Genomic DNA, 14648 nt, shown 5'->3' with positions numbered 1-14648 from the left:
AAAAAACAAAAGATAGGAGGACTTGGGTTAAAATAAAATTATGTTAAAATAGCATAATTGCTAAAAGATGTGTAATACAACACTTCATAAAAAAACATTTACTGAAAAAACTGTGAGGTATGATTCAACAGAATGACTCAACTGTTGTCAAACAAGAATAACTGTCTGAAGAAGTATGTTGGATCAAACATTATTCCATAATATATCATTGAGAAACACACACACACACACACACATACTGCCCCATGTCTTTTTCAATGAGCTAAGAGTGAAACTGTAATAATAGGTGATATATATACCTTCAGGATTTCATTCCAGTACTTTGGCTTACTATCCAGCTCTACAATCACAGCTGGTTTCCTCAGCAGTTCTCGCAGCTGAGCAACATTTTCCTGATGGGTACAATTTGGAGAAATGAGTTTACATCATCATCATCATCATCATCATCGTTTAACGTCCGTTCTCCATGCTAGCATGGGTTGGACGGTAATTTTAAAATAAATAAATTTGTATCAATTATATATGGAAGAGGCTCACATATGTAATATACTTGAATGACTTTGATCAGTTGAGATTATCTAGGTAATTAGTAGGCAAAAACTCTTTCACTTGCCTCAACAGGTCTTGTGAAGACCTGCTGAGGCAAGTGAAAATCAAAACAAATCAAAATAGATGAACATCAATGGAATTTGTATCTTTGTGGTACCAGTGCTGGTGGCACACAAGAAAATCATCCGAACGTGGCCGTAGCCAGTACCGCATAGACTGGCCTCCGTGCTGTGGGGACGTAACAAACACCATCCGATCGTGGCCGTCCGCCAGCCTCATCTGGCACCTGTGTCGGTGGCACATAAAAACACCATCCGAGCGTGGCCGTCTGCCAGCCTCGTCTGGCACCTGTGTCGGTGGCACATAAAAACACCATCCGAGCGTGGCCGTCTGCCAGCCTCGTCTGGCACCTGTGTCGGTGGCACATAAAAACACCATCCGAGCGTGGCCGTCTGCCAGCCTCGTCTGGCACCTGTGTCGGTGGCACATAAAAACACCATCCGAGCGTGGCCGTTCGCCAGCCTCGTCTGGCACCTGTGTCGGTGGCACATAAAATCACCCACTACACTCTCGGAGTGGTTGGCGTTAGGAAGGGCATCCAGCTGTAGAAACACTGCCAGATCTGACTGGCCTGGTGCAGCCTTCGGGCTCCCCAGACCCCAGTTGAACCGTCCAACCCATGCTAGCATGGAAAGCGGACGCTAAATGATGATGATGATGATGTAGTGGTATACTAGAAATCTAAAATCAAACAAGGGAGATAAATCCAATAAAATCAGTTGACTGAAAAATATTTGGAAGCTACAGGCATGTATATGGGAGTAGAACTGGTTCATCTTAATTCTGTATTGTCCAAAAACTGATCTTATTGAAGTTATTTTCCTTAAGTTTCCCTTCACTTCCCAAGAGAATTTTTGTTAACAAAAAATCTCTGTGGATCAAAACTTTCCAACTCATTATATAACATATAATGAGTTCCTATCACATCATCATCATCGTTTAACATCCGCTTTCCATGCTAGCATGGGTTGGACGAATGACTGAGGGCTGGCGAACCAGATGGCTGCACCAGGCTTCAATCTTGATCTGGCAGAGTTTCTACAGCTGGATGCTCTTCCTAATGCCAACCACTCTGAGAGTGTAGTGGGGTAGTGGGTGTTTTTACGTGCCCACCGACACAGGGCCAGTCAGGCGGTACTGGCAATGATCTCGCTTGAATCTTCTACACATGCCACCGGCACAGGTGCCAGTAAGGCGATGCTGGTAATGATCACATTCAAATGGTGTGTTTTACGTGCCACCGGCATGGAGGCCAGATAGCCACTCTGGCAATGATCACGCTCAGATGGTACTGTTAATACCCAACTAGCACGGGGCTCGAGTGCCAATAAGGCAACACTGGTAACGATCACACTCGAATGGTGCCTTTTAGGTGCCACTGGCACGGAAGCCAGTTGGCTGGTCTGTCAATGATCACACTCATATGGTGCTCTTTGCACCCTGCTAGCACGGACGCCAGTCATCGAATTTGATTTTGATTTTTGATCTTTTTGTATTTAATATGCAGAATGCTCTTCTAAGTATTTAACTTCAGACATATTGCTACATAATTTAATTTAATCTTATATTCTATGAGTTGATTGTGCATAACACTGTTGTTTCAATTAATAACTCAGAGTTACCCTAACTGATAACATGTAGCAGTTTTGCAAAAGACAAGATAATATTTACGGAGATGTACTTGCATAGCGAGTGACTTGATCTGAGATCGTGTGCTGGAACGAAAACAATTGCAGCGTGGAAGGTATTTATAAGCCATTTAAGAAACACACAAAAACCATTAGATTCACTTCAACATTTAAATTTAATTTGTCAAAAATTTCATCGCTTTGAGACCGTGACCGGTTCAATGACAAATGAGATGCAGCACGGAATTTTGTCAGTGAACGGGTCGCGGTCTCAAAGCGACGAAAATATTTTGACAAATTAAACTTAAATGTTGAAGTGAATCTAACGGTTTTTGTGTGTTTCTTAAATGGCTTATAAATACGCTGCAATTGTTCAAGATAATATTATTTAACAAATGTTGTTCAACATTGCATGACAGCATTTTAAAATGGAAGACTATCTAAGAGGATTTTATGCTTTCACCAATTTCTTCTGCACAAAACTGGAGTGGTTAAAGTGCTGGATTTCTTAACTCTTTAGTGTTCAGATTATTCTGTCAAATGTGATGTTTGTTTATTTAAAATGGTTTGAATTAATCATGCATTATCTTGTAGTTTAGAGATTTCAGTGATGTGATTTTTTAGCTTTAGAATGACATGGTAGGGCTGAGGTAAGAGGCGAGATCTGGTCAGTTTCAATATAAAACAGGTTAAATATTTTGGCCAGATATGGCCGGTTTGAATGCTAAAGGGTTAAACTAGACAATAAATACATACAGAATGTCTGACCTCAAACAGAGCAGCTGAAACTAGAGATAATAACAAGTTCACTGTGTAGAAGTTGTTGTTTAGAAGTTGCTGTTCCTTGTAAAATAACTACTTTATCAAGAACAATGTCAGTCGTTCAACATATATTGGCATAAATGACAAATATAAAATAAAGAAAAATAAAAAAAGTAAACCATAATTAATGAGACTACTGTAATGTATGTCATACCTTTCTCTCGGTGGCTTTAGAGGTTGTCAGGCCCTGGCTGATGGTGTATGCCTTCAATGTTGACATCTTTCCTTTAACAGCAAATCTAAAAGACTGAGAAAGCATTTTGTTAATCAAACTTCTCTGCCACATATCTTAAATGAACATGAAAGCATTTAATTGACAGGCATAGATCCCAGCTGAGGTGATTTCTAAGCTATGATGAAAAGAGGGCTTCTCACATTTTACAATGTTAAAGCTGGCTTTGTTACATACACCAAAAAACTAGGTGTCGTTAAACTGAGCAGTTTGGTAGGCCTTAATCTCCAAAGTAAAGGACCATCATCATCGTCTTTTAACATTAACCTACCATGCTAGCATGGTTTGGACTGTTTGATAGGATCTGACAAGTCTGAGGACTGCCAACATCCAATGTCTGCTTTGGCATGGGTTCTATGGCTGGATGCCCTTCTTAACACCAACCATTTTACAGAGTGTACTAAGTGCTTTTTTTGGTGATACCAGCACTAGTGAGGTCACCATATAGCTTGCAAGACTAAGAACCTCATTAGTAGAGAGAGAGGTAACCTTATGCTTGATGATGAAAGGTTAGAGTATGAAGGAAGACAAGAACAAGTTTCTTGTTATAGAAGAGATACATAGCTGCTCATCATTGCCATCTTTATTTCTCAGAAAGAGAAATAAAGATGGTGGTGATGAGATGTTGGGGGTGGGGCACAGGAAAGATAGAACAAGAAGAGAGGCTAGATTGAGATAGCATGAGGGTACAGAGCAGTGTTTCCCAAACGTTTTGCATCAAATTGCAATATCACCCACCTATCAACCAAAAAATGCTCCATCACCCACCTGTGTAAAAAAAAAAAAACCCTGACACAACCCTCACTAACACTAAGTCCTCTAGAAGAATCCCCCTCCTATCATTTGACACACACACTATATCGTAGACTCGTTGCCCGGTTAGAGCCGTTTGGACTAAATATGCATAGTTTACAAATCCCTTATTGTGGGTTTAGTTTTGCCATTAATGTGAATAAAATTCTAATGTTGGTTCTATATTATGCAGCCAGATTAACTTCGGTAAGCTTGCATTTTCCTTTACACTGAGTTTCATTTTCCCCAAATGAACCATTGATCAGAACTACTGACGCAGAAATAATTAATGATTGTATTATAAAGGAAAAGAAAACAACTTTTTAATGAGTACCATGCATCTGGTGCAATGCAGCTAGTGCACAGACATTCGGTTTCAAACTTCACTCTTTTACTTGTTTCAGTCATTTGACTGTGGCCATGCAGGAGCACCACCTTTAGTCCAGCAAATCGACCCCAGGACTTATTCTTTGTAAGCCTAGTACTTATTCTATCGGTCTCTTTTACCGAACTTGTCAACTTTAGCTGAAAGTCTCCTCATTCTGTCACATCCAGTCCAATTCTTTTCTGGGAAAGTAAAGTTCCAATATGTCTAGAACCAGATTCAACCAGATACAATGTAGGGAAGGTAAGTAAGATGTTTCCGCTGATTGAGGTAGGAATTCAATATGCTTTGAAGCTACTACAAACCTTCTTTGCCATTATGGCGATATCGCATTGTGGCCGTCATTGTCATCTTGTAATTCTGTCAATTCCTCCTGAATGTCATCTTCACAATTGACTGCATCAACCTCAAACAGATTGCTATACCAATTTGGAATATTCAGCACAATAACATTTTGAAATTGCTCCACCATCTCATCGTACAATGATTGTAAATAATTGCGATATGTAGTTAAATCCTCGTCAGTTAATTCATCTTTCAAAGAATGAAGTTGTGGAAGTTGATGGAAGGGACATTTTGAAACATTAGTCTTGTGTAGCACCAATTTCAAAATGAAGGTAATGAGCCAGTACCGCATCGACTGGCCTCCGTGCTGTGGGCACGTAACAAACAACATCCGAGCATGGCCGTTCGCCAGCCTCGTCTGGCACCTGTGTCGGTGGCACATAAGAAAACACCATCTGAGCGTGGCCGTCTGCCAGCCTCGTCTGGCACCTGTGTCGGTGGCACATAAAACCACCCACTACACTCTCGGAGTCGTTGGCGTTAGGAAGGGCATCCAGCTGTAGAAACACTGCCAGATCTGACTGGCCTGGTGCAGCCTTCAAGCTTGCCAGACCCCAGTTGAACCATCCAACCCATGCTAGCATGGAAAGCGGACGTTAAACGATGATGATGATGATGATGATGATGAATCAACAAGAGTTTTTCTGTTTCCTTGCAATAACTTATTCAAATCATTTAATTTTGCGAATATATCACAAATAAAAAAGATATCACACCTTCGATAACCAGGCGAAGTAAGTTTCTCCAGTTGTGTGAGACTTCCCAGACTTAGCAACAAGCAATGCAATGCCATACGATGCAATCAACCCATCATTCTCCTGTTTACTAGTTTCCTGGAGGAGAGTGTTGAATGTTTGTGTTTGCTTTTTGAAAGAGGCTCTCAGTTGCAAAAAGTATGATAACGGCTTGTCCTTCTTGTCAGAATACTTTGCATCAAAGTGATATTTCAAGCATGAAGGTTTCATTGGTCAATGTTTGATGGCAAAGAAGGCACATTAGTAACTGACAGTTCTGAGGAGAGGGAATAAATGCAAACGATAAATAATCACAGGGGAAGTGGACGTTAAACGATGATGAGGATATGTATTCTTCTACATCTATAAAACTGAGATAAAAATTCCAAATATATAAATATAAAAATACATATAAATAGATAAATATCGACATGATACATAAAGCACAGTGAATTTTAGATTTAAAAGTTACAATACATTGGTGTAATAAAAATTCGAGATGATAAAACATTAAAAGGACATACTAAAATACCACAAAAATATTACAAAAATTTTTTTAAACTTAAAAATTCTATCTACAGGCCATTTCAGAGATGTGCCAAGTAATATGAGATGCTTGGCACGTCTCTGAAACGGCCCATAGATAGAATTTTTAAATTTAAAAAAATTCTTGTAATATTTTTGTGGTATTTTAGTATGTCCTTTTAATGTTTTATCATCTCAAATTTTTATTACACCAATGTATGTAACTTTTAAATCTAAAATTCACTGTGCTTTATGTATCACATCGATATTTATCTATTTATATGTATTTTTATATTTATATATTTGGAATATTATATCAGTTTTATAAATGTAGAAGAATATATATATATATATATATATATATATTTGATTTTGTGTGTGGTTATCAACTATGTTCCTCTAGTTTCCTCTTGCATTGCTTCGTCCAACCCATGCTAGCATGGAAAGCGGACGCTAAACGACGATGATGATGATGATTGCTTCCATTCAGATTATTAAACGGAATATAGCTCACTTGGAGCACTACAACTCCAGTCTGTATTTTATTTGTGAGTATTATTAATATTAGCAATCTCAAAATAAAGCAGTGTACTTTATATATATATATATATCATCATCATCATCGTTTAACGTCCACTTTCCATGCTGGCATGGGTTGGACGATTTGACTGAGGACTAGTGAACCAGATGGATGCACCAGCTCCAATCTGATCTGGCAGAGTTTCTACAGCTGGATGCCCTTCCTAATGCCAACCACTCCAAGAGTGGTGGGTGCTTTTACGTGCCACTGACACGAGGGCCAGTCTGGCAGTACTGGCAACGGCCATACACAAATGGTATTTTTTACATGCCACCTGCACAGGAACCAGTCCAGTGTCACTGGCAACGACCTCGCTCGAATGTGTTTTCACGTGCCAATAAGGCGATGCTAGTAAAAATCATGCTTGAATGGTGCTTTTTACGTACCACTGGCATGAGCACCAGTTAGCTGCTCTGATGGTGCTCTTAGCACTCCACTAACATGGATGCCAGTCATCAAATTTGATTTCAATTTCGATTTCACTTGCCTCAACAGGTCTTCGCAAGCAGAGTTTAGTATCCAATGAAGGAAAGGTACTCATAAGTGGGCTGGTTACACCCCTGGCATAGGCCACAAGGTTATGGTCTTACTTGGCTTGCTGGGTCTTCTCAAGCACAACATATTTTCAAAGGTCCCGGTCACTAGTCATTGCCTTGGTGAGGCCTTATGTTCGAAGGTCATGCTTCACCACCTCATCCCAGGTCTACCTCTTGCACAGGTTCCCTCAACCACTAGGGTGTGGCACTTTTTCACACAGCTATCCTCATCCATTCTCTCCACATGACCATACCAGCGAAGTCGTCCGTCTTGCACACTACATCTGATGCTTCTTAGGTCCAACTTTTCTCTCAAGGTACTTACACTCTGTTGAGTATGAACACTGACATTACACATCTATCGGAGCATACTGGTTTCATTCCTTGTGAGCTTATGCATGTCCTCAGCAGTCACAGCCCATGTTTCACTGCCATGTAGCATGGCTGTTTGTACACATGCGTCATACAGTCTACCTTTTACTCTGAGCGAGAGGCTCTTTGTCACCAGCAGAGGTAAGCGCTCTCTGAACTTTGCCCAAGCTGTTCTTATATATGTATGCATGTAGGTGGGTGGGTAGGTAGATAGATAGATAGACAGATAGAGAGAGAGAGACAGACAGACAGACATAATGGGTGTACGTGTGTATTTGTGTGACTGACCACAGATACATAGAGCTGGGCACGACGCGCGAAAAGTAAATTAAAAAATTACGGCAATTAACTAATATTCATGATCCCATATGATCGGGTTTGACGTTTATCCGGGTTAAAACGAAAGAAATTTTGAAAATATAAAAAATATATATTAACAAAGTAGATGACAACCACCTGATACCGATGCTGAACAGACTTGGGTACTACTTAAGAAGAGTGGTCCCGGTGCGCGCATCCGAGCAAGCTAGCAAAGTAAATGTAACACAAAATAAATAATTTTTTACACAAAGTAAATAACATTTTTAAAACAAAGTAGGCGTAACTTCGGTATAAGTACCGGTTCCATTTCAAGAAAGTGTTTTTTTTTTATATATGGGGGGGTTAGGGTTAGGGGTAGGAGAAAAGGGTTTCTGTTATCTTCCGAAATGTAAACAAAGTCACGTGTGTACTTATACCGAAGGATCGCCACAAAGTAAATAATTTTTTTTTAAACAAAGTAAATAAAACACAAAAATACAAAGTAAGGATCGACTAGTCACGACTAGCTAGCGCGGATGCGAGAGTACGCGCACCGGGACCACTCTTATTGAATGAAGTTAACTGATATATAAATATGTAATAAAGACAGAAAATAGAAATAAACAAAAACTGTATATTACTCCAATCGTTTTAGCTTATGAGTAGTTACATGTAGAGAAAACCACGAGAATAAGAGGAAATTATTGTCGGTGTACAAAGGCAAAACGCGTTTCTTACCAAAAACACATTTCTTCATAGAGACATGAGAACCAACAAAGTTTCACTTTTGATTGCCAACGAAATTGTTAATGACATCAATTAAAGTAAATATGACAACAGCTAAGTTGGCGAAATATTTTACCGTTCTTCATCAACAAGTCGACCAAAGCTCGTAGCATAGTTAACCGGGTTTACTTACCTATATATTTTTCTTCTATTATTAAATATTGTTTGTCAATAAGTTTGACAAGGTGGTCGATGGTGAAGGGAGTGTGTTTAATTGGAAGTAACAATATGAGAAATATGTACAATTGTTACGTATACATGATTATTAAAAAGATTAACTGAATTCAACGGGGGAAGGGGAAACTAAAAACACGTGTTGTTATGTATGTATCTAAAGGCAGTTCCTGTATTTCGTGGAATTGTTGACCGCTTTGAATAAACCGGGTGAAAATGGCAGCCAAGCCAAATAGGGGAGATAACTATAGAATTCATTTGAAAATTTCGTAGACGCACCATTCCATCCTAAGCCTATTTATTTCTTTACCACCCACAAGGGGCTAAATGCACAGAGGGGACAAACAGGACAGACTAACGGATTAAGTCGATTACTTCGACCCCAGTGCGTAACTGGTACTTAGTTTATCGACCCTGAAAGTATGAAAAAGCAAAGTCGACCTTGGCGGAATTTGAACTCAGAACGCAGCGGCAGACGAAATACCTATTTCTTTACTACCCACAAGGGGCTAAACATAGAGGGGACAAACAAGGACAGACATAGGTATTATGTCGATTACATCGACCCCAGTGCGTAACTGGTACTTAATTTATCGACCCTGAAAGGCAAAGTCGACCTCGGCGGGATTTGAACTCACAACGTAACGCAGACGAAATACCGCTAAACATTTCGCCCGGCGTACTAACGATTCTGCCAGCTCGCCGCCCTATTCCATTTCCTACCATGCGGGGCTCTTAGCCCCGAACTACCCACAGTTTTTATCTAACCCCTACCATATACTTGAACGCTACTGTCACGCTTGATTTTAGATTGTCTTTATTATTTTTTTTTTAGGGCATCCCAAGTATTAATTATTTTATTTTACTTGATTCATTCATTAGTCTGCGGCCATGCTGGGACACGTGACTGCGCGTGTGTGCGCACCGGGACCAGTATTCGCTAGTAGTACCCTGTGTTGCAGTCCACTGAAAGAAAAAATTGTTTTTTGTTTTGTTTAAGGCATCTGAAAATGGCGGGTGAACTGATAATTTTCTGTCTCAACACGTGAGGCAATCCGAACATGGCGGTAAACGGGAATGATGGTTGCGAAGTTAATGGCTGGCTTGCTTGAAGTGTCCTCCCATTGCTGCATTTGGTGTATTTACTGGTATCAAATGTTGACAGTCGACATTGTGGTAGAAAATTAATTCAAAAGGAGATTATTTGAAAGAATACCGTGTATTTCTTTTTAAGAAGAATATGCATACTCTGCGAGGTACAAGTTCGAGGCGAAGAACATGATTTCTAAAGGCTCACTTGAACGAGAGAAGATATTTTGACGTTGAGTCATTGATTCTTAATTGAGAATGTGAGCGAAGACTGCTGTTCTGTAGTTCAGGTGAAGGCATCTACAACGATAAAGCTTTCGGCTGCCAAAAATCCTTTTTTTTTTATCGGGGTCACCATTTTATAATAGAATGGAAGGTTTATGATACCTGTGGAGTATCTCCTTCATCATCATCGTTTAACGTCCGTTTTCCGTGCTAGCACAGGTTGGACGGTTTGACCGGGGTCTGGAAAGCAAGGAGGCTGCACTAGGCTCCAGTCTGATCTGGCAGTGTTTCTACAGCTGGATGCCCTTCCTAACGCCAACCACTCCGTGAGTGTAGTGGATGCATTTTATGTGCCGGGGAGGCTGGCAGTGGCCACGATCGATTGGTGCTTTTTACGTGCCACCGGCACAGAAGCCATCAAGGCGGCGCTGGCATCGGCCACTCCCATTTTAATTATTTTTGTAGTTTCAAGGATCTTGAACATGAAGAAGTACACAAGCAGAGTACAATTCAATAGGTGATTATTTTATAGAGTTCTCATTCATGTGGTTCGCTCTCTGTGACCATCTTTATAGCAGCACGTGGTTTGTCTTAACTCCATACACGTGAGGTTCATTAGCTCTGGAGATAAGCATGTGGAGTCAGAGCGGGACAAGAGTCTGCTGTGAGCTGCTGGCTTTGCAGTGTTTCTCAGTGTTGTGCGTAAGAAAAGTGAGAGGAAGAATGTTGTTGTTCTCTTGCTTAAATACTTGTAACAGGATTAGAGGTCTCTGCACTGGATGGGTGCAGCTCACATCCTTTACTTTAAATATTATTCGAAGATAACAGTCAAGACTTCCGATTAACTTCACTAGTATAAATATTTATTTATTGATTCGCAATATATATGCATTTCTTCTTTCTGGGCGAATCGGCAGCCTAGGAGCTTATCGCAGTAGTCAAGTGGAGTGAGCCAAATCCTGTCCGTTCAAGCATAGCAGAGATATGCCACGAGGTAGCAGCTTGAGAGAGCTGATAAAACATGACTGTCCTGTTCAGCTGTCAGCATTCAAGAGAACGATACAAAGGAATTTCGCTGCTGCTAGTTTTCTGCACATGCGCATAAGGGAACTTCCAGCAGGCCTCCCTGAAGACTCCACTCTGCGCATGCATACTGGAGATTTCCAAGATGGCGTCACTACATACTGGTTGCTGGTGAGAGTCTCGTCATCTCTCACATGGCAAAGATCTCGTTCTTGTCTCGCAAGATCTCATTCAAAATGGTACTGGCTTCTTGTGTCTCACTACATCATCATACAATTTGCTCTTCACACTCTGAGAAAGTGACCCTTTGTTGCCAGCAGAGACAATAGCTGTCTGAATTTTTTCCATCCCTTTTATTATTCTGGCCATTGTACTTCTAGAGTACCTATTCTACTGTTGATAAGGTCACCTAGGTAACAAAAACTATTGATTAATTCGGGGGAGTCTTCTGTGCAGTTGAGAGAATCTATTTCTCAGATACATTCTGTACTTAATGCTTTTGTACAGTTGGCACTTGTTATGATTGCCTTAGCTGCCACCAATGATCCCATCACACCTCTAGAGCATCTATTCTTTACACTAAGTACACTTATGATGTTTCTATTTAATCCTTTTCAAGATAATTAGTACAATTTCTCTGATGACGCCAGAGTCCTGTCTTCTTTTCTACTTACCAAAACTTTAGTCTTGGCTAAGTTTACTCTAAGGCCTTTCAATTCCAGGTTTTACTTCTATTTCTGAAATTTCTTCTCTAAATCTTCCACAAGGTCTTTGCATACAGGAGTCCTCATGATCTATCTTAAATTCCTCTGTTATTGCTTGAATGATTACAATAAATAACATAGGGCTGAGGACGAAGCCCTGATAGACCTGCACACTAAATTCATCGATATATCCATTAACTCTCACTTCATTTGACAGCTCCTTGTTCATAGTTTGTATGGCCAAAAAAAAAAACCATTCATCTACACTTAGCTTTCTTAGCATCAATCAGATGACAGAGGTCTATCCTTTCCAGGTCTATGAATGCTAGGTATAGAGGCTTACCTCTTGCTAAATTTTCCTCTTGTGCTTGTCACATTTTCATGATGCTATCTGTGGTACTTCTTCCAGATACAAAACCAAGTAGTTTATCCTCCAAATCAGTTGTGTAATAGCTCTATAACTTATAAGATCTTGTCCAACCATTTGATGGCTTTGTAGTGTATCCTTTTGCCTTTAAAACAGTTTACAATAATACTTACACCAGTCAATGGGTATGACACCCTCTTGTGGACAAACCAGCTGGGAAAAGTTTTTTCAAAACCAATTCACAGTGAACCAAGAAACCCTAAATTTTACTTCTAAGCTATTAGTGTGGTTCCGGGTGTATACACACACACACACAAACACATACACCATCATCATTGTTTCATATCTACTTTCCATGCAGGAATTGAGTGAGTCATCATAATCTGAGTCACTTATTTTAAGTAACAGCTTTCCAAGATGAGTTGGATGATTACACCTCACTTGTTTCATTTTAAACTTGGTTTCTATGCTTGGCTGTCCTTATTAACACCAGATACTTTACAGTGTACAGGGTACATTTTATTGAGACATCAGTACAAGAGAGATTGCTATGTCCTTTACAAACTAAAGTGTTCTCTTAACTCCACACTTTACTAACTGTATTGGTGCATTTTAAGGCATCATCATTAGAGGGGTTGCCATGTTCTTGACAAGACAAAAGGGCCCAGTTGACTTAGAGTATTCCTGCATGGAAAGTAGATATGAAGCAATGATGATGGTGTTTGTGTGTGTGTGTGTATATACACCCGGAATCACACTAATAGCTTATGAGTAAAATTTAGGGTTTCTTGGTTTACTGTGAATTGGTTTTGAAAAAAAATTTTCCCAACTGGTTTGCACACAAGAGGGTGTCATACCCATTGACTGGTGTAAGTATTATTGCCTTTGCTCACTTGCCAACCATTATATAGTGTCCTAGATTGATACAATCACCATTGTCGAAAATTTCACTTTTTCCTGCTTGCATGAGTAGGATGGAATTTGCTGAGGCAGATTTTTCTTTTTATGGCAAGATACCCTTTCAGTTGTCAAACCCTCACCTGTTTTCAAGTAAGGTAATATTTCCCTGAGGACAGACATGCTTTAACCCTTTCGTTACTGTATTTATTTTGAGATGCTCTGTGTTTCTTTCAATAAATTTAAATATAACAAGGAATTTAGTAAAATAACTTTGTTATCATTCAGCTAGTGTTAGGAACATAAATTGCGACTAAGGTTTGGTGGAAGATTTTAATTCAAAACTTATGAAAACAAGACATTTGTACTACAGAGCCAGAGCAGGTTTCAGCCAGGGTTGGTAATGAAAGGGTTAATGGAAGATTAGTAATGAAAGACACTGCTTATATGATAGTGATGCTCATTTACAAGTATCATGCCATGTCAAGATAAGGAGGCACTAATGCACTCTCTTACATGCATATACATATATGGTGGGCTTCTTTCAGTTTCCCCTCAACCAAATCTACTCACAAAGCTTTGCTTGACAAGACAATAGTAGAAAACACTTGCCCAAGGTGCCATGCATTGGAACTGGACTCAGCGGTTGGGAAGTAAACTTGTGCATTTAGCATGGATACATTTCAGGTGAGAAACATAATCATTAACGAGAAAATCAATAAACAGGAACCTCCAAACAAAAATACCTTGTGGTATTTGCTCCCATCCCCCATCATTTTCACTATTGAAATTACAATAAATCAGTAATTGGCTTGTTAGGAAACTGTAGCCATTGACACTATTGTTTACAAAAATTATGTGTTGATGCTTTATATTCCACAATGAACTGAGAGATAAAGAATATACTGTAGTTGTGCTATTCATCTATTCTGTTATCGTACAATAATAATTTCGCGTGTTGAAGCATATTCTGTTGTGTCTGGGGAGAGTCATTTTCTTTTTGTGCCTTATAATCTAACACACTCACCGGTAAGATTTCCACCTTTTTTCTTATTTTTATTTTCCTAAATATGCAGGATACATACATATATACATATGCATACACACACATATATACATACATACACATGCAAACACACACATACATACATATGTACGTACATGCATGCATGTATAGGCACACACACACACACTGACCCACACGCATGCGCACAAACAAACAAAAGGGAACGCAGTGTAAATAAAGGACAGAGTCAAGACTATTGAAAAGGTTGCAAGACGCCAACGAACATTTTAGGAAAATAAAAATAAGAAAAAAGTGGAAATTTTACCGGTGAGTGTCATCATCATCGTTTAGCGTCCGCTTTCCATGCTGGCATGGGTTGGACGATGCAACTGGGGTCTGGGAAGCCAGAAGGCTGCACCAGGCTCCAGTCTGATCTGGCAGTGTTTCTACAGCTGGATGCCCTTCCTAACACCAACCACTCCATGAATGTAGTGGGTGCTTTTTACGTGCCACTGGC

The 14648-nt window shown here is 39.7% G+C and overlaps 2 protein-coding genes across 5 annotated transcripts in view; both read right to left on the bottom strand.

The window, feature by feature from the left end:
* The window catches only part of LOC115232583 (serine-protein kinase ATM), a 121971-nt gene extending 112944 nt beyond the window's left edge, over positions 1-9027 (bottom strand). The window contains exons 1-3 of one of the 4 annotated variants that reach the window (XM_036500609.1): positions 8785-9027; positions 3214-3309; positions 300-392 (exon numbers count right to left, since the gene is read on the bottom strand). In XM_036500609.1, coding sequence (XP_036356502.1) covers positions 300-392; positions 3214-3279 — 159 coding nt within the window. In that variant the 5' untranslated portion in view covers positions 3280-3309; positions 8785-9027. Of the gene's footprint in view, positions 1-299; positions 393-3213; positions 3310-8598; positions 8724-8779 lie in introns of those variants that run through there. The other 3 variants (XM_036500607.1, XM_029802548.2, XM_036500608.1) reach the window with 3 other exon arrangements.
* LOC115227157 lies at positions 4785-5105 on the bottom strand. The gene has a single exon (XM_029798073.1). The coding sequence runs from the start codon at positions 5103-5105 to the stop codon at positions 4785-4787; it is 321 nt and encodes a 106-aa protein (XP_029653933.1).
* Positions 9028-14648: the final 5621 nt, after the last annotated feature.

Source organism: Octopus sinensis, linkage group LG2 (assembly GCF_006345805.1).
Source record: "Octopus sinensis linkage group LG2, ASM634580v1, whole genome shotgun sequence".
In the NCBI taxonomy this organism is placed as follows: Eukaryota; Metazoa; Mollusca; class Cephalopoda; order Octopoda; family Octopodidae; genus Octopus; species Octopus sinensis.
This window is presented reverse-complemented; position numbering and strand designations above follow the sequence as displayed.